Source organism: Nannospalax galili, unplaced genomic scaffold (assembly GCF_000622305.1).
Source record: "Nannospalax galili isolate Female #2095 unplaced genomic scaffold, S.galili_v1.0 scaffold212, whole genome shotgun sequence".
NCBI classification, from domain to species: Eukaryota; Metazoa; Chordata; class Mammalia; order Rodentia; family Spalacidae; genus Nannospalax; species Nannospalax galili.
Genome location: NW_008333884.1, coordinates 1,345,583 through 1,372,213, shown reverse-complemented (window position 1 = coordinate 1,372,213; position 26,631 = coordinate 1,345,583). Strand labels below are relative to the sequence as shown.

The 26,631-nt window shown below is 44.3% G+C and overlaps 1 protein-coding gene across 4 annotated transcripts in view; it reads left to right on the top strand.

The window, feature by feature from the left end:
- Slc6a4 (solute carrier family 6 member 4) overlaps window positions 1–26,631 on the top strand; it is a 40,293-nt gene extending 13,662 nt beyond the window's left edge. For 3 of the 4 annotated variants that reach the window (XM_008828733.2, XM_029561430.1, XM_029561432.1), the window contains 13 exons: window positions 740–1,196; window positions 3,707–3,841; window positions 4,515–4,734; window positions 6,754–6,892; window positions 8,654–8,788; window positions 9,149–9,252; window positions 10,621–10,748; window positions 11,869–11,981; window positions 12,559–12,690; window positions 14,234–14,333; window positions 16,227–16,327; window positions 20,936–21,103; window positions 25,900–26,631. In XM_008828733.2, coding sequence (XP_008826955.1) covers window positions 854–1,196; window positions 3,707–3,841; window positions 4,515–4,734; window positions 6,754–6,892; window positions 8,654–8,788; window positions 9,149–9,252; window positions 10,621–10,748; window positions 11,869–11,981; window positions 12,559–12,690; window positions 14,234–14,333; window positions 16,227–16,327; window positions 20,936–21,103; window positions 25,900–25,974 — 1,893 coding nt within the window. In that variant the 5' untranslated portion in view covers window positions 740–853 and the 3' untranslated portion in view covers window positions 25,975–26,631. The remainder of the gene's footprint in view (window positions 1–739; window positions 1,197–3,706; window positions 3,842–4,514; window positions 4,735–6,753; window positions 6,893–8,653; window positions 8,789–9,148; window positions 9,253–10,620; window positions 10,749–11,868; window positions 11,982–12,558; window positions 12,691–14,233; window positions 14,334–16,226; window positions 16,328–20,935; window positions 21,104–25,899) is intronic. The other variant, XM_029561431.1, reaches the window with a different exon arrangement.

Sequence of the window (26,631 nt, the reverse complement as noted above, 5' to 3'; positions counted from 1 at the left end):
TCTTGGAGACCCTGATCAGAGAAAGGGTGAGAAAGGACCCAGCCACAGAACTATGGGTACCTCCAAATGGTGGGGTTTCGCCTCTATCTTTTGCTCTTTTCTGCTTTAGTGTGGCAGTAGCTTATTAGATAAAAATCTAATGTAGGTTGTTCAGTTTATGATGGAGAGGGATGTCCCTTTTGACTTGCAGGCAGAGACTGTGGCTCTGTTTGCTGTTGTTTTCCAACATAGCATCTAGGACAGGGCACTCTGGCTCTGGAGGGAACCTGTCGTGACATTCCTCTGAGTTACTGATAAACTACAGGGGGATTTGTGTCTCTCAAAATGACGCAAGTGCTTGTTCTTAAGTAAAGTCTGTGCGTAATCTTGGTGATTTGCTATTTTTGTTTTGTTTTCTTTTCAAATTACTTAATGGTGATTTGACACCCTGCATAGACTGAAACATTTAGTTGATTTTATTGAGTCTCAGGAAATAGGGCTTTGTAATCCTGTTACCTGATGCCATTGAAGATGTATGATGAAGCTGGTGTGGTGGTTCATGCCTGTGATCCTAACACTCAGGAAGCTGCTGGGACAGGAGAATTGTTAAAAGTTCAAGGCCAGCCTTGAACTTAAGGCTGAACTTTAGGGCTACAGAATGAGTCCTTAAAACAAAATAAAATAAACAAAAAGATGTATGGTTAATACCAAAGACCTCAAATTCCTAACGTTTCCCTCTTTTCTCTATGTGCCTTTCCAGTAGAGCTCTCAATCTTGTCACCATAACATTCAGAGGAGATCCACAAAGCCAAGAACCAAGAACTAGTTTGGGTCCTTGGTAGATGGGCATCAGTATCATCTACTAGCCAGCAGGATGGAGACCACACCCCTGAATTCCCAGAAGGCACTTTCAGCATGCAAGGCTGGAGAGGACTGTCTGGAAAACAGTGTTCTACAGAAGGGCACCCCCACCTCAGGGGACAAGGCAGAGTCTAGCCGAATATCCAATGGGTACTCTGCAGTTCCCAGCACCAGTGCAGGGGATGATGCTCAGCACTCTATCCCAGTAGCCACCACCACCCTGGTGGCTGAGATTCATCAAGGGGAGCGGGAAACTTGGAACAAGAAGGTGGATTTTCTCCTCTCTGTCATTGGCTATGCTGTGGACCTGGGCAATGTCTGGCGTTTTCCATACGTATGCTACCAGAATGGAGGAGGTCAGTATCGTGGGCCACCAGCAGAGGCTCTGACCCAGGGGTGGGCTGTATGTAGAGCCTTGTGGGAGGCCAAAAGACAAGTCACACCTCTGCTGTCCTGTGTAACTGACATGAGTCTGGGAATGTGAAACCTAGACTTTAATGCTAGTCTGACAAATCTCTAGTAAGCAAAAAGCTTAGGGGTCTGAGACTTCCAGGTTAAAAGCTGGAGCTCTCTCAGATCTGACACTGGGCATGGTTAGTGCTTCACTTGTTAAAGGGCTTCCTTCTCATCCTATGTTATCCAAGCTTCTGTTTCTGAGTCAGAAGCAAGAGAAAACCTATCACACTGTGCTGAGGCGAGGCCTTTCACTCCTGCAGGCAGTTCCTAGGAAGAGTCGGGAGGGGTAAGGGAGTAGAAGGAAGAATTAGGAGGTGGCTGTAGGGCTCCAGTCCCTACTAGGCCTCTGGATTTGTATGAGGTCAGAGAACGGCACCAGTTTAGGTCCAAAGTCTTAACTTTTCAAACCTGACATGATCCAAAGCTGAACCCAGTCCCAGTGTGGCATTAATGCCAACCCCTAAGCATGCATGGATATACTTCCATCTCCTGTGTTCGATTTTTGTAACCAGAGACCATGTCTTGTCCTTTGTCACCCTAAGGCTCTAAAGCAGTCCTATAGTTGATTGAGGCTGTGAGTTGGGTGAGTCTGGGAAAGAGCAAAGCAGGGCAGGGAGTGGGGTGAGTGGGCATTGGCCCTCTGTGTGGACACTGGCAAGAAGAAATGGGTGTTGAATCAGCTCATATATATATATACATATATATATATATGGTCTTTTTGAGACAAGTTCTTCCTGTAGCCCCTGCTGGCCTGTAACTCACAGAGATCCACCTGCCTCTGCCTCCTGAGTGCTGAGATTAAAGTCATGCGCCACCATGCGCGGCTCACTTGTGGCATCTTTTTAAGGAGTACTGTGGCTGCAAAGACAGCTCCTTGGGGCCTCAGGAGAGTGAACACTTCTTGCCTAGGAGGAGTGGACATTATAATCTTATCTGCAACTTGAGAAGACTCACCTTTAGCCTGAGCCTTGTATTAGGGGTTGTATCCTTGGTGACATTTTCTTCTGTAAATCCAGTCAGGTAAATCCTTTGGGCGAAAGCCACCATGAAAACAGCATGATTTTGATTCTCAAGCCAGATTTACCCAATGTGACTGTAAAATATGTGGACCTTTCTGAGTCTCACTCAGGTTTCTAGGGAAAGAGCTCTTCCTAGGAAGGAAAGTTACCAGGGAGAATCATAGCTGACTCACCCTGTGGCCTAAAACTCTGGAGAGTTTCTTCAGTCTCAAGTTTTGAAATTCAGCCTCAGCTATAGATCCGGAGACACAGCATCCTCAGTTCTGCAGACACTCTGCACCTTCTTGCTCTGTGAGAAACTACCTTGTTCAGACATGCTCCCAAAGGTGGCTTGTGAGGGATCATTTTGGCTCAGTGGAATTGCAGTCATGCAGCTGAATCTCAACGGTGATACTGATGGAGGATCCTTGAGTCAGTTGCATCTGTGTGGCTCATCAAAGGTTACTAGTTCCCAGGGCTTCCTTACTGATTGTATCAGAGTCATCTGGGCTCTTGACAATTTTACATTACTCCTCACCTGGACATTTTTCTTAATGAAGCCTCAGGTGGACCCTGGAATCTGGGGGTCAGTTTTTAGGGTCACCAGTGACTGTGATGTGTGACTGAGTTGGGGTTCTCATCTCTCCTTGGCACTGTTATCTGATAAGGGAGGAAATCAGGGCTTCTTGGGGTAGTGACTTGGGCTTCTCAGGCAGTGGAGGTGGTCCTGGTGCCTGCTTTGGTGACTCTCAGCCCCGTTCTCTTTCTATTTACTGGCTCAGCCCCATCCCCTCTGTTTTGTCTTGTTTTGCTTTTATTTCTGTTTAGACAATATATTTGTTTTGTCGCTTGTTGCTGTTACAAAATATGCTGACAAAAACAACTTAAGGGGGAAAGGGTTTATTTGACTCATAATTTCAGGTTCCAGTCCATCTTTGCAGAAAATTCAGGGTGGCAAGAACTTGAAACAGCTGGTCACATGACAGCCACAGCGGCCAGCAGAGAGCAGTGGTTTCCTGCATGCAAGCACTCAGCACCTGTTCCCCTTCTCAGTCAGTTGAGGGCCCAGACCATGATGTGGGGTTGCTCTCATTCAGTGTGGGTCTTATCTCATTTAACCCAATTAATAAAGTCTCTCATAGGCATGCCCACTAGACAGTTCCTCGTGGAGACTCCCAGATGAGTCTACACTGTGTCAAGTTGACAGTCCACATTGACCAACCCAGACAGGGTCTCACACTTTGTGTTGTGGAGCTTCGTCTACACCTACCTCTGGCAGAAAACAGAGACCAGGGCAGCACACTGTGAGGTCACTCAGCACAAGGAGCAGGGGGAGGCCTCATGTCCACATCAGTTGGGCTGACTGGGGACAGATGTGGGGAGGAAGTGAAATTGTCTTCCTTCTGCCTCAGGTGCCTTCCTCCTGCCCTACGCTATCATGGCCATCTTTGGGGGGATCCCACTCTTTTACATGGAGCTTGCACTGGGCCAGTACCACCGAAATGGATGCATTTCTATATGGAGGAAAATCTGCCCGATTTTCAAAGGTAACTGAAGAGTTTGAGTGGGGGTGGGGGGAAAATGGGGCTGAGCAAGGCACTTCCATAAAGGGGTGGGACCTGGGACCTACTACTTTAATCTTTTAAGCCTTAGAGATCTCTGGGAGGTGGCTTGAGTCATCAGTTTTCTGACTGCTCAGATAATGTTAAATTGTTTAAAAAATAATTCTAAATGGCAATTAAAAGTAAACTAAATTTAAAACATTTAGAGCAAGGGCTGGAGAGATGGCTCAGTAGTTAAGAGCACTGGCTGCTGTTGCAGAGGACCCGTGTTCAAGTCCCAGCACCTACATGGAGGTTAACAACTGTTTATAACTCCAATTCCAGGGGATCTGATGCCCTTTTCTGACCTCCGACGGCATTGCACGACACAGGTGCATTTACATATATGCAGGCAGTACATTTGTACACATGAAAAATAAAATAAAATATTTTAAAACACTTAGAGCATTAACAACACACATTTCCTGAAACTTGAAAACTTGCATATACGTATGAGCCCTCTGTAGCAGTGCCACATTCCCACTCATGGAATCTTGGAGATGATGTAGGTGGCAGTGACTATTTTTACCCTTCGAAGACCTGTGGACTCTCTTGCCTTGTCTCACCCTTTCACTGTTGAGCTGACGTTTGAACTTGGCCTTTCTCACCTACTGCCCAGGGATTGGCTATGCCATCTGCATCATCGCCTTTTATATTGCCTCCTACTACAATACCATCATAGCCTGGGCGCTTTACTACCTCATCTCCTCCTTCACGAGCCAGTTGCCCTGGACCAGCTGCATGAACTCTTGGAACACTGGCAACTGCACCAACTACTTCTCTGAGGACAACATCACCTGGACTCCCCATTCCACATCCCCTGCTGAGGAATTTTACATGTAAGTGAATGTGAGTGAGGGGGGTGGTCTGTTAAGGGCAAGCCATACCCCTGGAACTTGGCATCTTAGGGGCTAAGAGCTTATCACTCCTCTTCTGGCAGACTTCTTTTTTAAAAGGTTTTCATTAGCATATATATATATATATTTGTTTAAAATATTTTATTTTTTGGACTGGAGAGCTGGTGCAGCCATTAAAGGCTCAGGCTCACAACCAAAAAGACAAAAATATTTTATGTGTATGAGGGTATTGCCTGTATGTGTGTGCCCTGTATGTGTATACGTGCACCCATGTCATGCAACGCCAACAGAGGTCAGAAAAGGGTGTCCAATCCCCTGGAACTGGAGTTACAGGTGGTTATTAGCTTTCATGTGGGTGCTGGGAATTGAAGCCTGGTCCTCTGCAAGAGCAGCCAGTGCTCTTAACTGCTGAGCCATCTCTCCAGCCCCAGTTCGTTTTTGTTTTTGTTTTTTGAGATAAGGTCTTCTTGTAGCCTCAGCTGGCCTGGAACTCACTATGTAGGCCAAGCTGGCCTGGAACTCACAGAGATTTGCCTGGTTCTGCCTCCGGAGTGCTGGGATTAAAGGCCTGCAACCACCACACCCAGACGTTAACATATATACGTTGTACATAATAATGGTTTCCTGGTGGCCTTTTTACTCATGGGTATAAAGCTTTTTTTTTTTTTTTTTTTTTGTTTTTTTTGAAAACATGCATTGCTTTTGTAATCAATCTATGGGGTGTTTTTTCAAAGAGCGAAAGGGTCAAATTCTTAGATTTCAGATGCCTCTGCCTCCCAAGTGCTGGGATTAAAGGTGTGCACCACCACGGCCAGCCCTTAAGCATTTTGTTCATATTCACTCCCCCAGTGTCTTCTCACCCACTCATCCCCTTCCTCCTCCTAACTAATCCTTCCACTTTCATCTTTTGTGTATGAGAAAGGGAGGGAGGGGAGGGAGGGAAAGAGGGAAGGAGGGAGGGAGGGAGAGAAGAAGGGAGGGAGGGAGCGTGGGAGGGGGAGATGAGTTTAATGAGGACTGCTTACAGGAGCACTGACAATTTACCAATGGCTACACCACTGAAGAAAATGTCTCTGTCCCAGTAAATGTTAACTGCCTGTAGATCTTCAGGGAGGGGTGGGACAGACCCTGTGAGTCCTTCCTTGTCTCCTGGCAGATTTCTGAGAGGAGAAGTTGTCAAGAATAGGAGAACAGATGTGAGTGTGTGTCAGGGTTGACCCCCTGCAGGATTTGGAGTTGGGACTCTAATTGATGGCTCGCAATCTTAATCTTTTTGCCTCCCTCCCATATGTCAGGCCAAACTGCTCCATTATATCCAAGCTGACCCATACCTTCACTTTCCAGAATTACTCCCCTTGCATCAAAACTACCCTTCTTTCTAGCTCCTCCTCCAGCAAGTTGTCATGGAAGCAAAACACACCTGCAAGACACGGTGCCTGGAGTGCTGCCGCAGTAGTTCAAAACTATTCAAATTGTTTCTGATTTCATGTGCTGACTTCCTAAGTGGAACCTGACCTTTGGAAGAGATGCTTGGAGAATTGGGGGGGGGGGGGGTGTTTGTTTTTTATTTTTTAAATCTTGTGGTGTTGAGGATTCAATCCAGGCTCTTGCACATGCTAAACATTTGTGCTACTAAGCTACACCTCCGCCCAGTAGTATGTTTAATGCAAGAACTTTAGGCAATGGAGGCCTGAATATAGAGCCATTTTGGAGTGAGGCAGGGGGCTCATTACCTGCACAGATAAGTTCTTGTGTACCAGGAAGCCAGTCATGGTGGTCAGGAGGACTCAGATACAGGGAACAAAGGAGGAGCTGCAGGAAGTCTGGTTTGGGGCTGAGTATTCCTCTCAGGACCAGCTGTGAATATGCTACTCACTCTCTCAGGATGATGAGGTCCATTCCGGCCCTCCAGAGGTCCTGCTGAGGTCTACTCTTCCCTGGACTATCACAGACCATGTGCCCCAGTCACTGTCTCACAGGCCTTTTTTTCTGTCACTCCAGGCGTCATGTCCTGCAAATCCACCAGTCCAAGGGACTCCAGGAACTGGGGGGCATCAGCTGGCAGCTTGCTCTCTGCATCATGTTTATCTTCACCATTATCTACTTCAGCATCTGGAAAGGTGTCAAAACATCAGGCAAGGTGAAGACTCTGTCTGCTTATCCTAGCCTGCCCTGGGGCCCCACAGAATCCCAAACTTAGGACCTATTAACCTGGATGGCTGCAGGGCAAGGAAAAACTAATATGCTTCAACACTAAACACATTCATTCTATGATGTTTGTTCATCACATCTGTTAGAAAATTCTAGAAATGGATCAATATCATTTATATAAAAGTGCATGTAAGTGAATGAAGGTAAAATGCAGTCCCTTTATAATTATAGTAAAAGTTATATAGGCACTGGGCAGGTCACTCAGTAGGTAAGGTGTATGCCACCCAAGCATGAGGACCCGAGTTTGGATCCCCAGCACTCAAATACTCCCAGTGCTGAGGAGGCAGAGACAGGAGGATCCCTGGGGCTTGTTGGCCAGCCGTCTAGTCAAATCGATGGACTCTAGGTTCTGTGAGAGTACAAATAGTAAGACAGAGATTGGTTGAGGAAGATACCCCATATCAATTTCTGGCATCCACACACATATGCAAGCACACACAAATTATATGTTCTTATCCCAAACTTTTTTTTTTTTATCTTTTTGAGACAGGGTCTCCCTGTAGCTCCCGCTGACCTGGAACTTGCTATGTAGACCAGGCTGGCCTCGAACTCACAGAGATCTGCCTGTCTCTGCCTGCCAAGTGCTGGGATTAAAGGTGTGTGCCACCACGCCCGGCTATCCAAAACTTTTTAAACTTACAGATAGAATCACAGTTACTAGTAGTGGCAATAATTTACTAAAAGCTAATTATGGAGACACACTTAGTGCTTTATGCACACTGACGGCTTCTGTTGTGTCCTGCTAGATACTGTTGCTCTTACAGATGTGGAGTGAGCGTAGAGATAGGGAGTACTGGCCAAGCTGAGTCAGACCCTTGTCTGTCTGATGCTGAAGACAATGGGTTTTAGTTATTGCCTTGCTTTTCTTTTTCTGTGTATGAATGTTTCTGTCTTCTGTGTATGAACGTTTTGCCTGCCTGTCTGTATATGCAACATGTATGTGCCTGGTACCTGTGGCGGTCAGAAGGAGATGTTGGATCCCCTAGAACTGGAGTTATAGAGGGTTGTGAGCTGCCATGTGGGTGCTGAAAACCAAACTTGGATCCTTCGTAAGAACAGCAAGTGCTCTTAACCATGGAGTCCTCTCTCTAGCCCTTTCCTTCCAACCTGTTGTTTGAGACAGGGTCTCATTATGTAACCTTGGCTGGTCTGGATTCTCTTTATAGATCAGACTGGCCCCAAACTCATAGAGATCTTCCTATCTCTGTCTCCCAAGTGCTGGGATTAAAGGTATGGGTCATCACATCCAGCCAGTTACTTTAAAATAAGGTGTTTATTTTGGTCTTTTTGAGACAGGGTTTCCCTGTAGCCCCAGCTGGCCTTGAACTCATTATGTAGACCAGGCTGGCCTTGAACTCACAGAGATTCACCTGCCCCCTTCTAAAGGCATATGCCACCACGCCCAACTAACTTTATTTTTAAGGATAATATCTCACGATGCATTCCAGGCTGGGCTTAAACTCATGGGAATCCTCCTGTCTCAGCTTCTCAAGTGGTGGAATTATAGGCGTACACTACACCCAGCCTTGGGTATGATCTTTCTTCCTTGCCAAGTTGCTTCCTAAACTTACAGAAGAGTGAACCCCCATTCTCAAAGGTCTTTAGGAGTAAAAGACACTGCCACCACCTGTCTCCCTTCCTTGCTGTCCCCAGAATAATGTGGTAATAACTTGTATCTTCTTCTTAACAGGTGGTATGGGTGACAGCCACCTTCCCTTATATCATCCTTTCTGTCCTGTTGGTGAGAGGGGCCACCCTCCCTGGAGCCTGGAAAGGGGTCATCTTCTACTTGAAACCCAATTGGCAGAAACTCCTGGAGACAGAAGTAAGTTGAGGGAAATGGTGGCACCTGCCTATCTTTGACAGGATAAGCTAGTTCTCTTTCAAATAGGATGGTAGTTTCAAATTTAGTTTAATGAGCAAGTCTGTAATGATTCTTTGAACCAGAAATACAAGCATTTAAAGTACAGCATTTTGAGGCCACTGAATGAGGTTAAGCTTAAATGATAAGAAGAGAAAGCGCATGTATTGAACTGGTAAGTGTCCCATCCCTGGACTGAGCCTTGAAAAGCTGGTTTCTGCCCTGCATAAAGCCATGGGGAGGCATGAGAGGTGCTGCTTTGCTTGTGCTTGGCATTGGCCGTGTCCCCCCTTTTCACACAACCTACCCCCTGCTGTGTTCCAGGTGTGGGTGGATGCTGCTGCTCAGGTCTTCTTCTCTCTTGGTCCAGGCTTTGGGGTGCTCCTGGCTTTTGCTAGTTACAACAAGTTCAACAACAACTGCTACCGGTGAGTACATGGGGCTCTCAAGCAAAGACTGGAAGTGAATGACCAAAAGTTGATAGTCTGAGGGAGGTGATTAAACTGATGATCTTAAACCTTGCTGAGCCCAGACCATAAGACACTGCCCGTCAAGGGTGTCACAAGCCCTTGGCCATTCATCCATGACCATAGTAATATTCATGCTTCCTTACCCAGGCTACTCAGAGGTTGAGAAAAGCCCTAAGTTACTTATTCTGTTTTGTGAGAGTCCTATATATTTTTTAAAAACTGAAAAGTTCCTAATTGGGGGTGAGGATGCATGTCTATGATATCAGTCCTTGGGAAGTGACAGCAGAAGGATTAGGAGTTCAGCCAGCCTTGACTACATATGGAGTTTAAGATTGGCCTGGCCTGGATGAGATCCTGTCTTAAACAAGACAAGACAAAAACAAACAAAAATAACAAACATCCACTCCTACCATCACCACCACCACCAAAAACTCCAAGAAATTCTAATGCAGACATAAAAATTGCAGCATACACTATTTGGGCTTGACTAATACATTTAACAACAAAAATTATAATCTGGTTATTTATATATACACAAAAATTATAGTGATTGAACTATTTTGGCTTATAAAAAATGCCATAATTGTGGAAAAGTCACATTTCAGATGTTTTAACAAAACAGGAGTGTTGTGCCCGTGAGGACTTGAGTGCCCCTCATCACCTTTAGACTTTAAAATTTTTCCTATACAGATGGCTATGTCTAGCAATCTGTTTTTACTATTCAGAAAATAATTACGGAATTCTTTTTAAAGACTGGGGGAAGAGTTCACACACATACATACATCGTAAGGAATGTGGTCTTGTGTTGGGATACCAGCTAAAGTTGTGTGATGAAGTCTTAAAACTGCCAAGGTATCTCTGTGGCAGTCTTCTGACTTCACTTGAAGATAATGTCAAGTACCTAAATATAAGAACTTCACAAATGTGAAGTCCAAGCCTTTCCTGGACCTCCATCCCGGGCCCTGCTCCAGAACAGTGCCCTTCTAGCTGACATGGAGAGGCCTATGCTATGCTGTTTCACAGCAGGACAGGCTCCCCCTATCCCCATCTTGCTATGTAGCTCATGCTAGTCTTGAACTCACAGTCCTTCTGCCTCACTTAGCCTTCCAAGTGGGAGAATTACAGCATGTGCCACTGCACCTGGTTGAAGAACATGTCTTAGAACGCCCCCTTACCTACTCCCCCTCATACAGTATTTGGGAGATAGGGCTCTGGGAAAAGAGGGAGAACAGCTTGGAGGCCGGAGCCAGCAGGACAAACACAGACGGGTGCTTCTTAGACTCCCCAGTCCAGAACTGTCTCAGGCATCCTAGGTTTTCATTCCAGAGATGCCCTGGTGACCAGTATGGTGAATTGCATGACCAGCTTCATTTCGGGCTTTGTCATCTTCACGGTGCTTGGGTACATGGCTGAGATGAGGAACGAAGATGTGTCTGAGGTGGCCAAAGATGCAGGTAGGATCCAGAGCACTGTTTACTGAATTGATCTATTTTGGAATCTTTAAAAAATATCTAACTTTTTGCCAGGTGTAGTGGTGCATGCCTTTAATCCCAGCACTCGGGAGGCAGAGGCAAGGGGATCCTTGTGAGTTCAAGGCCAGCCTGGTCTACATAGTAAGTTCAGGTCAGCTGGGACTATAGGGAGACCCTGTCTCAAAAAGACCAAAAAAAACAAAAACTAACTTTTCAACTATTCTTTTAAGTTTTCAAAAATTTGAAAGAAACTTAATGCCTTAGTGATCTCAGCCCTCTCATGCATTTAGGGTTAGGGCAGTTCTCTTGGTGCCCCATACTGGGGCACATGATGGGCTAGAAAATATGACTTGGATGGTAGCTCTAAAATCATTGGGTTTGAGCCCTGGGATGATCTTGTGATGAGGTCTAGTCTAGTAGGCAAATAATTACTAATCCTTACAATTGCCCCTTGCAGAAAGATAAAGTATAGGTGATGTTACCACTCTGCTTCTTATATTGTGAGGTTTTCATGGAAAAACATGTGGCAGACATTGAAACAGTAGGCCCTAGTAGATGGAGGCCCACAGCTCTGAGAAATACCTGTATATTTGGCCTGATATGGTACTTTGACCAACCTCATACTCCAAATGACAGAATCCCTAGCTAACTCACAAGAAATTGAGAACATGTTCCTCACACTGTCAAAAGACTAAGAGATATAGATAGATCACTGGTGGAGCACTTGCCTACCATGTTCAGATTCTGAAGTTCTGTCCCCAGCACCACCAAATTAAAAAGAAAAAGGGCAGGGGACTTCAAAATAGCAAGGAGGGACTGGAGAGATGGCTCAGCAGTTAAGAGCACTGGCTGCTCTTGCAGAGGACCCCATTTGATTCCCAACACCCACATAGTGGCTAACAACCGGGGGATCTGATGCCTTCTGGCCTCCATGGGCATTGTACACATGTGGTATACTTACATACATATAGGCAAAACACTCATATGCATAAAAAATTTTTAAAAATTTATTGTGATTTTTGGTGCAGCTGAGTGTTGCTCTGCACTGTGTTGGTAGGACAGGTCTCAGCATCTACCTCTTCCTCTTCCTTCTCTGTTTCAGGCCCCAGCCTCCTCTTCATCACATATGCAGAAGCTATAGCCAACATGCCAGCATCCACATTCTTTGCCATTATCTTCTTCCTCATGTTAATCACACTGGGCTTGGACAGCACGGTGAGTAAACACAGAAGGAAAATGGGTTCTGGGAAAAGGAGGAGCTGGCTAGACTCCCTTCCACCCTGCTAGTGCTGCTGGCTATGTCTCCTGGAACTTCCCAAGCCCCTGTCCATTCCTCAGCAATGGCACTTTCTGCCCCTGGTATATTAGAGAGTCACTAGTGGCATAATGTAGAGAAAGTGCCTCTGGTGCAGGCAAGGGACTCAGCATGTGGGAATCCCTTATCTTTGTGTATGGATGCTTAACCTTTGGTGATGCCCAAAGGCTCAGCTCAAAGACTCTCACCTAATAGTGTAGAGAGGATGTTAGAATTGAGTTGGCCTTCTTGATGCAACCAGTCTCCCCAGAACTCAGTGCTGAAGTCCTGTGTGCTGTATTTTCTTGCCCGTGTGTCCTTAGTGATGGTTTTAATGATGGTGTCAAATGGAAATATGCTTCTGGATGTATTCATGGGTCAGTGAGTGGGATACCTAGCCATGATCAGCTTGACTGTTCACCTAGCAGTCTTTCTGTTCACTGTCCTCAAGGCACAGACTTATCCCAAGACTCACTGTGATCATGTGCACGTTCTTAGTTTGCAGGACTGGAGGGCGTGATCACAGCTGTGCTAGATGAGTTTCCACACGTCTGGGCCAAGCGCAGGGAGTGGTTTGTGCTCATTGTGGTCATCACATGTGTCTTCGGATCCCTAATCACACTGACTTCTGTGAGTACCACGACCCCCGGCTCTGAGTGGGCCTCCACCGGGGCAACAGCATGCTACAAGAAGCTGTTCTTTTTCTGCTTCTCCACATAATGTTCTCATCTGGGGGCCTAAAGAGAGGTTGCTACTACTATTAAATAGTTTCTCATCATGTGCTGGGGATGTGGCTCAGTGGTACGGTGCTTGCCTACCATATGCGAAGCCCTGGGTTCAATCCCCAGCCTTGAAAAAAAAAAGTTTGTCATAAGGAGAAGGGAGATTATTTCTAGCAGCATCAGTTTGTAGAATCTGTGTGTGGCATCGGGAGGCTTAGCATTTTACAGCAGATCCAATTATATTTCAGGCTTGGCAAAAAATACCTGGGAAAAAAAAACTAGGGTTTGCAATTCTGCCCTTGAGAGCTGCTTTTATGCGTGTATTGCCCTGACGTCCTGATCTGTAGGCTGGTGTCTTATGTGTGTGGTGCCACTTTGTCTCCTCTAGAGCTTTTTAATGGTAAAGAAGTCAGACCTGCTTCAGCGATTTCTCTCTCTCTCCCCGTCTCTCCCATCATCTCCTTTAAAAAGTTATTTTTATGTGTATGAGTGTTTTGCCTGTACATATATGTGTGCCACATATGTGCAGTACCTATGGAGGCCAGAAGAGGGCATCAGACCTCCTGAAACTGGAGTTACAGATGGTTGTGAGTCACCATGTTGGGTGCTAGGAACTGAACCTGAGTCCTCTGCAAGAGCAGCCAGTGCTCTTAGCTGCTGGGTCGTCTCTCCAGCTGGCCTCTCCTTTTGGTAGCTGAAGTAAAGTGTACATGAGATAAGTCAGCATCCTAGCCTTGTGTTCTCTTGACTCAAGCCAGATTTTGCATGTAGTCCTCTTTAAACCATGACCCCACTGTCTCTGGCACTTCACTGGGATTGATTAGGGACTCTATAAGACTCTGAGTAGTTAGAAGTTAGGACAGGCCGGGCATGGTGGTACTCGCCTTTAATCCCAGCACTTGGGAGGCAGAGGCAGGAGGATCTTTGTGAGTTCGAGGCCAGACTGGTCTACATAGTGAGTTCCAGGACAGCTGGGGCTACAGGGACACTCTGTCTCAAAAAAAAAGAACAGAAAGAAGCAAAACTGTGACCAAAGTGTTCCATGGTTGACTCAAGATTCAGTCTTTAGAGATGGGGATTCTCTAGGACTGAGTAGGCAGGAGATACTCAGTAAGTTGAAAATGGATATAGAGATCTCTTCAAGCTCATGGATCAAACAGGAAGGACATACCCTGGGGCTCAGGGCATAGCTCAGTGGTAAAGCATTTGCCTTGAATGCCCCAGCCTGTGGGTTCCACCCCCAACACCATTAAAAATGTGTTCCGTATGGTGAGGAGTCTGATGGACCCACATTCAGAGGCCACTCCACAAGACGGGCTCTGGGGTAGGGACTAGGTCCAAGGTGGGAATTCTCCAGCACTGCCCTATATTCACAGGCTTCTGTGGGCCTTTGTAATAAAGAGTAGAAGTACCTCAGAAACCCTTAACCAAGTCTGTGATCTCATTCCCAGGGTGGGGCCTATGTAGTGAAGCTGCTGGAAGAGTATGCCACGGGCCCTGCAGTGCTCACCGTGGCACTTATAGAAGCAGTTGCTGTGTCTTGGTTCTATGGTAAGCTGTTCCTTCTACCAGCTGGAGAGTTTTTCTACACTACCTTCAGCCTGAATAGAGACAGGCATGGAGTTCATCAGAGAAAGAATGGGAGGGACAAGTGACCAAGTCTGCTCTCCTGATGGGTCTGTAAAATAACCTCAGCTGAGGGCCTACAGCAATGCCATCCTTTCTTCTGCATTGTACAGTGGGTTGTACCTTTGGGGGAGAACATTTTTCCTGCCCTGATTTTGAGTGCTTACCCAGTGGAGGAAGGCTGAAGCCAATCCATTTCACCTATAGAAGCAGTTTAAGATCACGTTAAATAGTGCTCCAAATTTAAATTTCTCAAGTAAGAGCTCTCTCTAGACCCCTGAGACAGAGCTTAGGTCCTTATCTACTAAAGAGGCAAGAATGTTCTTATTTGCATTGTTGGCCCTGGTAACCCCCCAGTTGATGGCCTCTGGTATGGGATGGAATTTGACAAGGATGAAATAAAAGAAGTACAGGAAATGAGCTGAGATGGGTCTATTAGCAGAGGGCACAGGCAACTAAGAACGCAAGTTCAGAGATGCGTCAAGAAGCATACCTCATTCTAAAATAGATTTGCTTTCTGACTTTCTGTGATAAATATTTTAACATGGTCATCATTATGCATGCTGTGAAGAAGAGGGGTGGTACATTTTGAGTTGTGCATGGGCCTAATTTTGCAAAAGATGTTTTCTTTTATTTTTAATTGCGTGGTGTGTGTGTGTGTGTGTGTGTGTGTGTGTGTGTGTGTGTGTGTGTGTGTATGCAGCTGCCCTAGGAAGGCAGAAGAGCATTGGATCCCCTGGAGCTGGAGTTAGAGGAGATTGTAAGCTGGGAACTAAATTCAGGGTTCATTTTTTTCTTTGATTTGTTTATTTTTATTTTATGTGTATGAGTGTTTTGCCTGCATGTATGAAAGAGTGCTACATGCATGCAAAGCCCTAGAGGTTAGAAGAGGCTGTTACATCCCCTGAAACTGGAGCTATGGATGGTTGTTAGCTGCCATGTGGGTGCTGGAAGTGAACCCCAGTTCTCTGTAAGAGCAGCTAACTGCTGAGCCATCTCTCCAGCCCCCAGGGCCCAATTTTTTAAAAAGGAGAAATCCTCTTTACTTCCTCTGCAATTCAGAGGACAGAGTCCAAGGTCCCTGAAGGCCTGACCTAGGAACTGTGGTGCTTTTGAGGAAGCAGGCCAAGCACCTTCCCCTTTGTAGGTCTTACCTGTCGGTGAGTGTTCTCAGCTCTCACTCCAGTGCCAATAACTTTTTATAGAACTGAACTGGCATATGACTGGGAAACATTGTGGTTAAAAATTTCCCATGAGCTGGGTGTGGTGGCACACGCCTTTAGTCCCAGCACTCAGGAGGCAGAGGCAAGTAGATCTCTTGTGAGATGGAGGCGAGTCTGGCCTACATAGTGAGTTTGAGGCCAGCTGGGACTACAGGGAAACTCTATCTCAAGACCCCCACCCCCAAAAAAAATTTCCTTGAAAGTTACCAGTTTCCATTTGGGTTCATCATTCCTAAATAAAACTCAGCTTTCTATAATAATACTAAAATCAAACCTATGCCATGGTCTTCGAATGGCAGTATGGGCACCAAGGGGGGCTTTGGGTCTCTGCCTAGATATCCATCAACTCTCCTGCTCTATGTAGAAGAGCTTTGCTTCCCATAAAAATTCAGTTTTGTGATGTAACCCAGTCTACTTTCATGCTAGATTGAGTCCTTGAGCCTGTCATGTGGAGAAATTCCAGAGCTACTCCATTGATTCAGGGCAGGAATCTGAGCTCTCTTCCCTCTTGTCCTGACAATGCTAGCCCCACTGATCCAGGAGATAGAAAGATGTCCATGTCCTCTCCATGAGTCTCTCCTTTGGATGATTCCAGGTATCAATCAGTTCTGTAGTGATGTGAAGGAAATGCTTGGCTTCAGCCCTGGATGGTTCTGGAGGATCTGCTGGGTGGCCATCAGCCCCCTGTTTCTCTTGGTGAGTTGTCACTTTTTCTTGCCTTGGTGGTAAAGACATTTATAAGAAATAAATGTTACTGAAATGTAATACATACACTGGTATACACCGAGTATACCAGCCATAAATGTACATCTCAAAGAAATCTTATAAATTGAATACTACTATGCAGTCAAAATCATACCAAGGAACAAAAAAATATAACCAGTACTTCAAGAAGCCCTTCTATGCTGGGGCCCTTCCAGTCTCTGTGCCCACCACTGCTCACCTATTCTATGATCTCTAACACTAAGAATCATGTTAGTCTAGTCCCAGTTGAACAATAATAATTAACATTTATTGAACACTAAGTGCCAGGGCAGATTTAGTGCTAAACTTACACCAAACTAATTCTGTAAAGTAGTAGGGTGTTTTGTTTTGTGTTTTGTTTTGTTGAGATGGTTTCCCTATGTAGCCCGATCTGGCCTGGAACTCTGTGTAGCCTAAGTTGGCGTTATATTTGAGATCCTCCTGCCTCTGCTTCTCGAGTGCTACTATTACAAGAGTGAGCTACCATACTTGGCTTGGTACTTCTATTTTACATGTAAGAGAATTGAGGCAGCTGGAGAGATGGCTCAGTGGTTAAGAATACTGGCTGTTCTTGTAGAGGACCGAGGTTTGGTTCCCAACACCCACATGGTGGCTTACAACTATCCATAACTCCAGTTCCAGGAGATCAGATGCCCTCTTCTGGCTTCCGTGGGCACTATACACACATGGTGCACTCATACACATGCATAATTAAATAATTAAATATTAAATATATAATTAAATATTTTTTAAAAAGAAAATTTAGGCTTAAGTGACATTAAAGTTATATAACAAGAGCCTATTCAAAACCAAGGAAGAAATTACTGTGTTGCTCAGGAAGGCCCTGACAGGGGTCCTAGCAGCTGTATACTTAGAATTTTGCAAGCATCTTGAAGGTCCCACACAAACGTCAAGTTTCAGTCCAAGTCAAATATAGAATTCATTTATTGTCAAAGGACCTGGGTAAGAAAGTTGAGTTCCAAGGATTACCCAAGATGTGCCTCTGCTGTCCTCCCAGGGTCTTCCTGTTACCCAAAGATGAATAATACCCTACTAATTTTCCAAGAGCTGTGTGCATCAGCGGGGACTGCGCTTCAGTTTTTTCATTTACGTGTAATTTTATTTGGGGGACATTTTTGATCTTTTAGAGCCAGAAAGGTGAGTTAGACCATTCTGTCTACCCATCCCAGCCTCTCGAGTCTCCGAGCCATTCCTTTGTCTTAAGCTTTTCTTTGGTGTGCTCTGTTCCTTCTCTTTGAAGACCTTTTGTGCTGTTTTGGCTTTCTTGAGGGGGTGCCCTCTGCCCTTTAAGTACTTTCTGGCACTAACACATCTCAATATGAAGTTATATATGATGATGGCTCACATGCTGTCTTTGCCTCTGTGACACTTTATGCATCTCTCTGTACCCCCAAAGCCCTTCCTGACTTCTGTTGCTCTGGACTCCAGAAGTTTTTAAAACCAAGCATTTGCCCTGAGCAGCAAATGATCCCAGGGCCCAGTGGCTGTTGTGTGAGCTCTGGGCTCTAGCATCTTCTTATATTTTGGTCCAGTAGTTCTTTATTTCTTTGCCAGCTTGCTGCCCATTGATGGTTTTAGTCAAAAATCAAAGCAGTTAAGAGCACTTACTGATCTCCTGGAGGACCCAGGTTTAATTCCCAGGACCCATAAGGCAGCTAACCCCAGCTTTAACTCCATTTCTAGGGGCTCAGACACCCTCTTCTAGCTTTTGCAGACATTGCATGCACATAGTTCACTTACATACATACAGGCAAAGCATCCATACACATAAAAGAAAAAACAGAAACAAACAAAAAACTTTTACTTAATTTTCAATTAATTAATTCTTTTTGAAACAAAGTCTCATTATGTAGTCCTGGGTAGTCTGAAACTTACAATGTAGACTAAGCTGGCCTCAAACTCACAAAGTCTGCCTGCCTGTGTCCTGAGTGCTAGGTAGGATTAAAGGCTTGTGTCTCCTCCACTCCACACCCAACCAAAACCTTTTTCTCTTTAGGCAAGGTTTTGCTAGTCTTACCCTTGAGCCCAGGAGATTGCTTATCTCAGCTTTTCAAGTAACTGGGACTCTAGGTGTACACTACTGTGCCTGGCTACTCTTTCTTTCCTTCCTTCCTTCCTTCTTTTTTTTTTTTTTTTTTCGGACAGGGTCTCCCTGTAGCCCCCAGCTGGACTGGCACTCACTATGTAGACCAGGCTGGCCTTGAACTCACTGTGAGCCACCTGCCTCTGCCTCTGGAGTGCTGGGATTAAAGGTGTGTGCCACAACACACGGCCCTACTTTTCTTTTTTAAATCTGTGTTTCAGTTGTTTTTAGTGAGCGGTTTGGTGAATCTCTTGGCCTACCATTGCCAGAAGCCAAAGTCCTGACATAAATAGGTTATTAATTTGTATTAATACCTGTGCTTCTTGATAATCTACTTAAACCCTTTCATTTGTTTTTCAGAGGAAGAAGGCACATTAGATTAATTCCTCAAGGGCAGGAACATGTTTGCTTGTGTACTTTCATACTCCACACCCAGCAAGGAAGTGCCAGGGTCCAGACTGGGGTGAGACAAGTGAGAACCTCACCAGGAGCGCAAAATCTAAGGATTGATAAACAGCTCAGTGCTTGAGATAAATAATGTTCGAACACAAACCTTTTTTAAAAAATCAATGAAAAAAATCCACAATGTACAAGATTTTCACAAACACGGGAACCAGCCGCTGTACCGTATGTTACCTCATTTGCTTTCCCTTAATCTGGCCCCATCAGATCCCGTCTCTTACAGATTTCACTAAAATATTATCTCAGCTATTGAAATGTTGGCTTCCCTTTGCACACTATACTGAGGTGAGTGCCTGGCATACCTCATTCTTGTTCTAGCCCTGAGGCCTTGGGCATTTTATTTCTAGAGGCTCATGGTCAATGAGTTCCTTTACCCAGCAAACCCCATGTACAGACAGACTGGGTGCAGGCACATGACTCATGGCTCCCATGATGTCTGTTTTACTTCTGTCCTCTAAAGGAGAGTACTTTAGTGTCCAATTAAGAGAAACCAAGCCTGTCTTCTACTTCTGCGTTTACTTAACAGATCTCCTGCTCTGGGCTTCTTAAGGCAGCTTTAGGTAAACAAGTAACTTACTGAAAATATTCTTTTTCACTGAAGACAAGGTACAAAAAAGAAAATTTATAGTGTGTGAGCAAGAGAGGCTGGACTGAGTGAGGGGTCGCTGGACAAGGGCTTGGGCCCGCCCCATGAATTCCCACACCTGATGTCAAGATGAGCCCAGTTCTGGCAGGGATTGGTCCTAACCACACCTCTTCTTCTATTCCCAAATTATCTTCCTCAGGAGCCAGGTCTGGAAATAAGCAGAATGTCAGGAGAAAGGTCTGTGATTGACCAGGCTCCTGTTACAATGCCCTCCTCCCAGACTTAGAGCACTGCTCGGAAGATGAATGTGTGTTTGACAATTTCCCATTTTATTACCTGCAGACAAAGAAAAAAAGATATAAATAGGTGTTTCATTACATAAATAATTTACATTACTGTCTTCTTTATGACTATGGAATAATAAAACTAAATCAAGAGCAATAACGATTTCAGCAGAATGGTTCCTAGGCAAAATTTGGTACTTATACTCACTCTGGATACCCAACAAATAAAAAACCAAGTTGAGCATTGGGAGACACTGAAATTTTTCATCAAAATTTTCACAGAATTTTCAAATGAAAAATGTATTAAAGCTGGTGTGGTGGTGCACACCTTTAATCCCAGCACTCAGGAAGCAGAGGGAGGTGGATCTCTGTGAGATTGAGGCCAGCCTGGTCTACATAGCAAGTGCCAGGCCAGGGATACCCTGTCTCAAAAAGACCAAAAAGAAAAAAAAGGTGTATTAAGCTGCTTCTCCCTCCGTTTATTCCTTTCAATACGAGTGCCTATGACAGATAGCCATCACGGAGATGCCCCCTTGCAGATCCATTCTTGAAAGCCCAGGCTGCAGAGCTTATTGTGGGAAGCAGATGGGAAGGAATATACCCAAGAGCCCTAGTCCTCAGTTTGTCTCTCCCAGGCATAAGTCACCTTTCATCACACCTAAACAATCACAGCTGGGAAACTTAGGGAAAGAAAAACAAGGCAGAGATAAATATGAAGGCCCAGCACTGGTAGGGACTGGGGGAGGCTGCCCGGGCCATCCCGCCGCTAGTCATTCCCGGTGGTTGCCAACCTCTTCTTTGCAGAAGGAAATGCTGCAGCCTCCACTTTCAGGGTAATTGTGGGGATGCTGTAATGTTCCCAGAGTAGACCCTGGGTGTGGGATGCTAGGGAAACCCAAGAAAAGCACCTGGGTTTTTTTTGTTTGTTTGTTTGTTTTTTTTTTTTGTGTGTGTGTGTGTGTGTGTGGCTTAGGTACAAAAATTGGTCATTCTGTGACTCAAAGTTCAGTCTAGGATATCCAAATAGCATCTTAGTTTTAGTATTTGGTGTTTGTGGTGTCAGACCTGTCTCTCTCTGCATGGATATTGTGAAGGTTTTCAATGTTTCTTGGGATTTGTCTTAGTTCATCATTTGCAGTTTTCTGATGGGCCCACCTCATCTACGACTTTTCCAATATAATTATCCCCACTGGAGTATCATTCTGGGTTACTGCATAGGAACTTCATCTATCATCTGCATCCCTATGTATATAATTTATCGACTGATCATCACTCCAGGGACACTTAAAGAGGTATGTGCACCTAATGTGTATATGTGTGTTCAGATTGATAATTGGGGTGATAACAATTTTCTTGATGCATTTTAAAATATATGTCTACATGAAATCCATCAGAAGGCTCTCTCCTTCTTATGTATTTATAGAGCTTCACCTATATCTTTGAAGGTGATGACCTCTAATGGCTGCCACTAATCATCATAAGGCACCTCCCAAATACAGTGAGGAAAGAGTGAGCTGAGCTTGGTGTGATTGTACATGCCTTTGATCCCAGCACTCAGGAGGTGGAGGCACAAGGATCAGGAGTTCAGGGCCATTGTCTACTACATAGTCATTTTGAGGCCAGCCTGGGTTATGTGAGACCCTGTCTCAAAAAAAAAAAAGTGAGCTGATTCTTCAGGTGCACTGCAGTGTTCATGTATTGCGCTGCCTCCTGCTTGTCATTGGACAAGGACAGCATATCTAGAGCCAAACAGACTTTAAGTGGAGATTATGGTTTAAAAATTCTCATTGTAATTTTTCTAACAGCTACTATTTCAAAATTCATCACAAAGTAAGGATGTTATAGTATCAGTTTTAGCTTAAAATTTTTATCCATCCAACAAAGTTGGATATCAAAGTTTTATCTCAGGCTATGAGAACCCAAATTTTTTTTCATGACAGAAGAAATGATAATTTCTGTATGAATATCACTATAAATTTAAAAATAACAGTACCTCACAATTTGTATAAGAGTGCATCCTAGCTGAGTAAGGTGGCACATGCCTTTAATCCCAGCACTCAGGAGGCAGAGGCAAGCAGATCTCTGTGAACTCAAGGCCAGCCTTGTCTACATAGTGAGTTCCAGGCCAGCTGGGGCTACAGGGTGACCCTGTCTCAAAAAGACAAAAAAAAAAAAAAAAAAAAAAAAAAAAAAAAAAGTTAGAGACAGAATAGTAGCCATTTTTCACCTGATGCTGCCAGAGTTCATGGTTCAGCTACTAGAATTTCCAACCATGTCACTTCACATCAGTAGAGTCAAAACTTCTTTAGCTATTTGTTATTTGTTTATTTGTGCTTCTTGCCACAGTAATAAGGGCACTGTGGCAGAAGAGCCTGAGAAGTGGTTACTTCTTAAGGCCATTGTTGGTGCTTTTGCTGGGGAGGTGCTCAAAGGTGATGGGTAGCATCTGGGGAAAGCCAGAAGGGATTCTAACCTTTTGTAGCCTGAGAGCCCAAGCGGACAACTCCATGGGCTCTAACAAGTAAAGCTCAGACATGAGACCATCACATTAGCATGCCTCAGACACTTCATAAAAGAACGTGAGACAATTAAACATTTTCTGAGAACAACTGGATTCATCTCTTTTTCCAAATAGAAAAACTAAATTCAAGAAGAAAACTCAGTTCTTTCTAATTTTCTATCCCCGAAACAGTCAGATCATGATCTTCTCCTTCCAAAGGGAATCTTACTGTAATACATTCTCAGACTCGGAGTCACTAAGTTCATTCCCAGTCTATCTTTTCAATTTGAGATGATCTATGAGCTCCATAGCTTCAAACTCAAAGGCCCAGGTCAATGGTGGGATTCTAGGTTAACAAATGTCAGTATGATTTTGTCACAGACTACACCCCCAAATCCTATCCAAGTTCTCTTTCTTGCAAATTTTCACGGTTGGTCACAAGGGAACACCACCCCAAGGAGTTACATAGGTAACAGAGCTCTCAGCCCCATTGGCAGTAGAGGGAAGACAGGGCCACCCTCACGACAGGCCAGATGGGGAACAGTAGGTTTTTAAGAAGCAGCTGATAGAGCCTGAGGACTGAGAGAAAAGGACCGAGTCAGCTAGGAAAAACCACTCACTTCCTCTGGTCCTTGCTCATCTTTAAGTGCTCATTGGACTATAGTGTGTCCTCAAGAGCAATAGTTTCACAGAACATCACTAGTGCTGGGGTAAAGGTTAAAGTATCAGAAAATTTATTGGAGAATACTAGATTAAGGCAAATTCAACAGGGTTTTTGTTTTGTTTTGTTTTGGGGGGGCTTTTTTTTTTAGCATAAGAGTTTTCATAAGTGTTTACGCTTCCCATGTTTTGTTTGTTTCTTTTACCAAGTGCCCCTGGGGGAATAGAGACTTGGGGGGTGGGTGGTTGAGGAAGTTTCTTTTTTGAGATAAAATCTCCCTATATAGCCCAGACTGGCCTGAAACTCCCAGTGATCCTCCTGCCTCAGCCTCCCAAGTGCTAGGATTACAAGGTACATGACACCACACTTGGCTGGGATTCTAAAAATAGTTCTTTGTTAATGAACAAATTTTGTGTACAGAAACATTCTATCTGTGAGGAAGAGAGGCCTCATAAAATTTTTGTTAGTTTTAAAAAAAATACAGAGGCCAGGCATGGTCACACATGCCTTTAATCACGGCACTCGGGAGGCAGAGGCAGGTGGCTCTCTGTGAGTTCGAGGCCAGCCTGGTCTACATGGTGAGTCCCAGGCCAGCTGGGGCTGCAGGGAGACACTGTCTCAAAAAGACAAAAAAAAAAAAAAAAAAAAAAAAAAAAAAAAAAAAAAAAGACAAAGAAAATGTAAACTTAAGAGAAAGAAATTACTAAGCTCCCTTTGGCACTAGCCAGATACAGATGCTCCTGGATTTATAATGGGATTAGATCCTGATAAACCCATCATAAATTGAAAATATCATTAAGTAAAAAATACAATTAATACTTAACCTCCTGAACATCATAGCTTGGCAACACAGCACACTGTGCAGTATCAGTTGTTTCCCCTTGTGATGGCTTGGCTCACTGGGAACTGTGGCTTTCTGTCTCTGCCCAGCATCAGGAGAGAGTAGTGTTACGAGCCTGGGAAAAGAGCAGAATTTAGAATATAGTTTCTACAGAATGTATATCACTTTTGCATTGTCACAAAGAAAAAAAAAAAGTTGCATTAACCCATTGTGAGCTGAGGACATCTGTACAAGTCTGCAGTGTGTGGAGTGAGGTTCCATTTACTGGATTAATTTGTAGGATATCACACACATTTGCAGCCTAGAATTCTCAAGGTTGGAGTCCTTCACTGGCTTAAGTCATTGTTGTAAAAAGTCCTAACAACCCACACAGAGATACAGATACTGGAAGATGGTCCCTACCGAGAACATGTTTATGAATGAGGATGTTAGCAGTGGTCCACTTCTTTTTTTGAGTCAGAGTCTCCCTGTAGCCCCAGCTCTTCTGGAATTCACTGTGTAGACCAGGTTGACCTTGAACTCACAGAGATCCGCCTGCCTCTGCCTCCTGAGTGCTGGGATCAAAGGCATGTGCCACCACGTCTTGCTTTAAAGGACATATTTATAAAAGGATCAAAATGTACAATTTGTAGATTTCATTAACTATGAGAATGGGGCTTTCTCAATTTTATAGACTCTGCTCCTTAAAGAAAAATAAATTCTTAGAACCAGAAAAACAAAACAACAACAAAAAATTGAATACTATTACGTAGTTTTTCAATGTAAAATAAAAGGAACAGTAGCAAAGCTTCACTTCATGATCAGTAAGTCAAAAGATACTTTCAGATCCAATGGTCTCTGCTTGCCAATAAGGGTTTGCCATCAAAAAATTTTGCTAAGAAACTTAATAAATAAAGATTTTTCTAAGCTTCTGTACATTGCTACTGTTCCTGCTGTTGTCCTTCTCCGCCCTCCCTCTCTCCCTCTCTCCCTCTCTCCCCTTTCCTTCCTCTTCCTTCCCTCACCTCCCTTTCCCTCACTTCTTTCTCCCTCTCCCTCCCCTCCCCCTCTCTCCCCCTCCTTCCCTCCTCTTCCCTCCCCCTGGCTCCCTCTCCTCCTCCTCCCTTCTCCCCTTTTTTCTCCACACCCCTGAGCAGTTTCATGTGTCTCTGATATTAAGGGTAGCTTGTATACTTCAAATCGAAGCCCAAATATTTTTCATATCTATCTTACAGCTTCTGTGCACCACTGCCATTTAATCCCCAGCCTCCTCTCTGATGTGGGCATGGCTTCACTGTAAGACAGTTAGAAATGATTGTTTCAATGCTCACATCCTTTTACATTTAGCCATGAGATGATTTCAGTCTTCGTAAGTGGACTCACTGATTTGGTAGCATCCTGTCCATTGCAAAGTCTCATGGCTCTGGGCACTGTGGCTGAGGGAAGGGAAGATTGAAATCTGCAGTCTGTCTGCTCCCCAAGTCCTGTGTAGCTACAGGAAAACTTGTTTATTTAGAGAAAAGATCATCTTTTTCCAAGCTACTCAAAACCGTGATACAGGCCAGCCAGGGTTCTACTGAAGGCATACGTTCTCCCATTAGTGTTATGATATTATTCCTGGTTTACAGATGCTTATAGTTCTTGACTATCCCATTTTTGTTATTTCGTCTTATTTTATTTTATTTTATTTTATTTATTTATTTTTCTTTTTTGAGACAGGGTCTCCCAGTAGCCCCAGCTGGCCTGGAACTCACTATGTAGACCAGGCTGGCCTTGAACTCACAGACATCCACCTGCCTCTGCCTCCCGAGTGCTGGGATTAAAGGTGTGTGCCACCACTCCTGGCTCATCTTTTGTTTCTAAGCTTAGTACCAAACCCAGGGCCTTGCACTGGCAAGTGCTCTATCACTGAGCTAAATCCCCAACCATTTTTGTCCATATTAGAAGATAAATTGGGAGTTTCTTTTCTTAAAGAAGACCAAGGAGCCTATCCCAACTTATTATTAAATGTCATGGAAATGCTATTCAAGTGTGTTGTCTTAATATGAATGTTGAAATAGCCTTTCAAATTACAAGACTGTATAACATTGTATTTTCTTCCCAACAGCGCATCATTAAAAGTATTACTCCAGAAACACCAACAGAAATTCCCTGTGGGGACATTCACTTGAATGCTGTGTAACAGACACCAATGGGAGGGAAAGGCTTCCCAGTCACCTCTTTCATGTCCCACCTTGCTTTCTCCCCTCTAAGTTGAATGAGTTTCCAGCCAAGCCTGATGATGGAAAGTCCTTCTTCATGGACATGCAGTCCTAAAAGACTATGGTGCCCAGACTCTTGTGGCTTCCAACCACTTCCCTCCATGAAAACTCCTGGACATATTTGCTACATTAGATGGTGACACAGTTGAACTGGCCTCTTTTGGACATGTGGGGGGGTGTATTGAGGTGATGAAATCTACCCAATCATCAGTTAGCATTAGTTTTAGAATTAAGCCTGTGAGAGTCTCCTGTATCTTTGTTTTGGTGTGATCATGTTATCTGACATTTGTTTGCTTCTAAGACTTCATTGTTCATGAATCCATACATCTAGGAGAAATACAGGGATGTCTTGCTAGCCATATATTTTCTGAGCAGCATAGAATTCTATAGCTAGAATCTAATAGAGCCTTCTAACCCATGTGCTGCTGTGGAATCAGGAAAGGAAAACATAAAGATGCTAAACTGAAAAATAATGCATCTGTGTCTGTACAGTGTTGTGTCTGTGAACTCTTATCTTATTCCCAATACTTTGAGTCCATTACAAACTATATAAACTTGCCCTAATTTTTCTTACATTA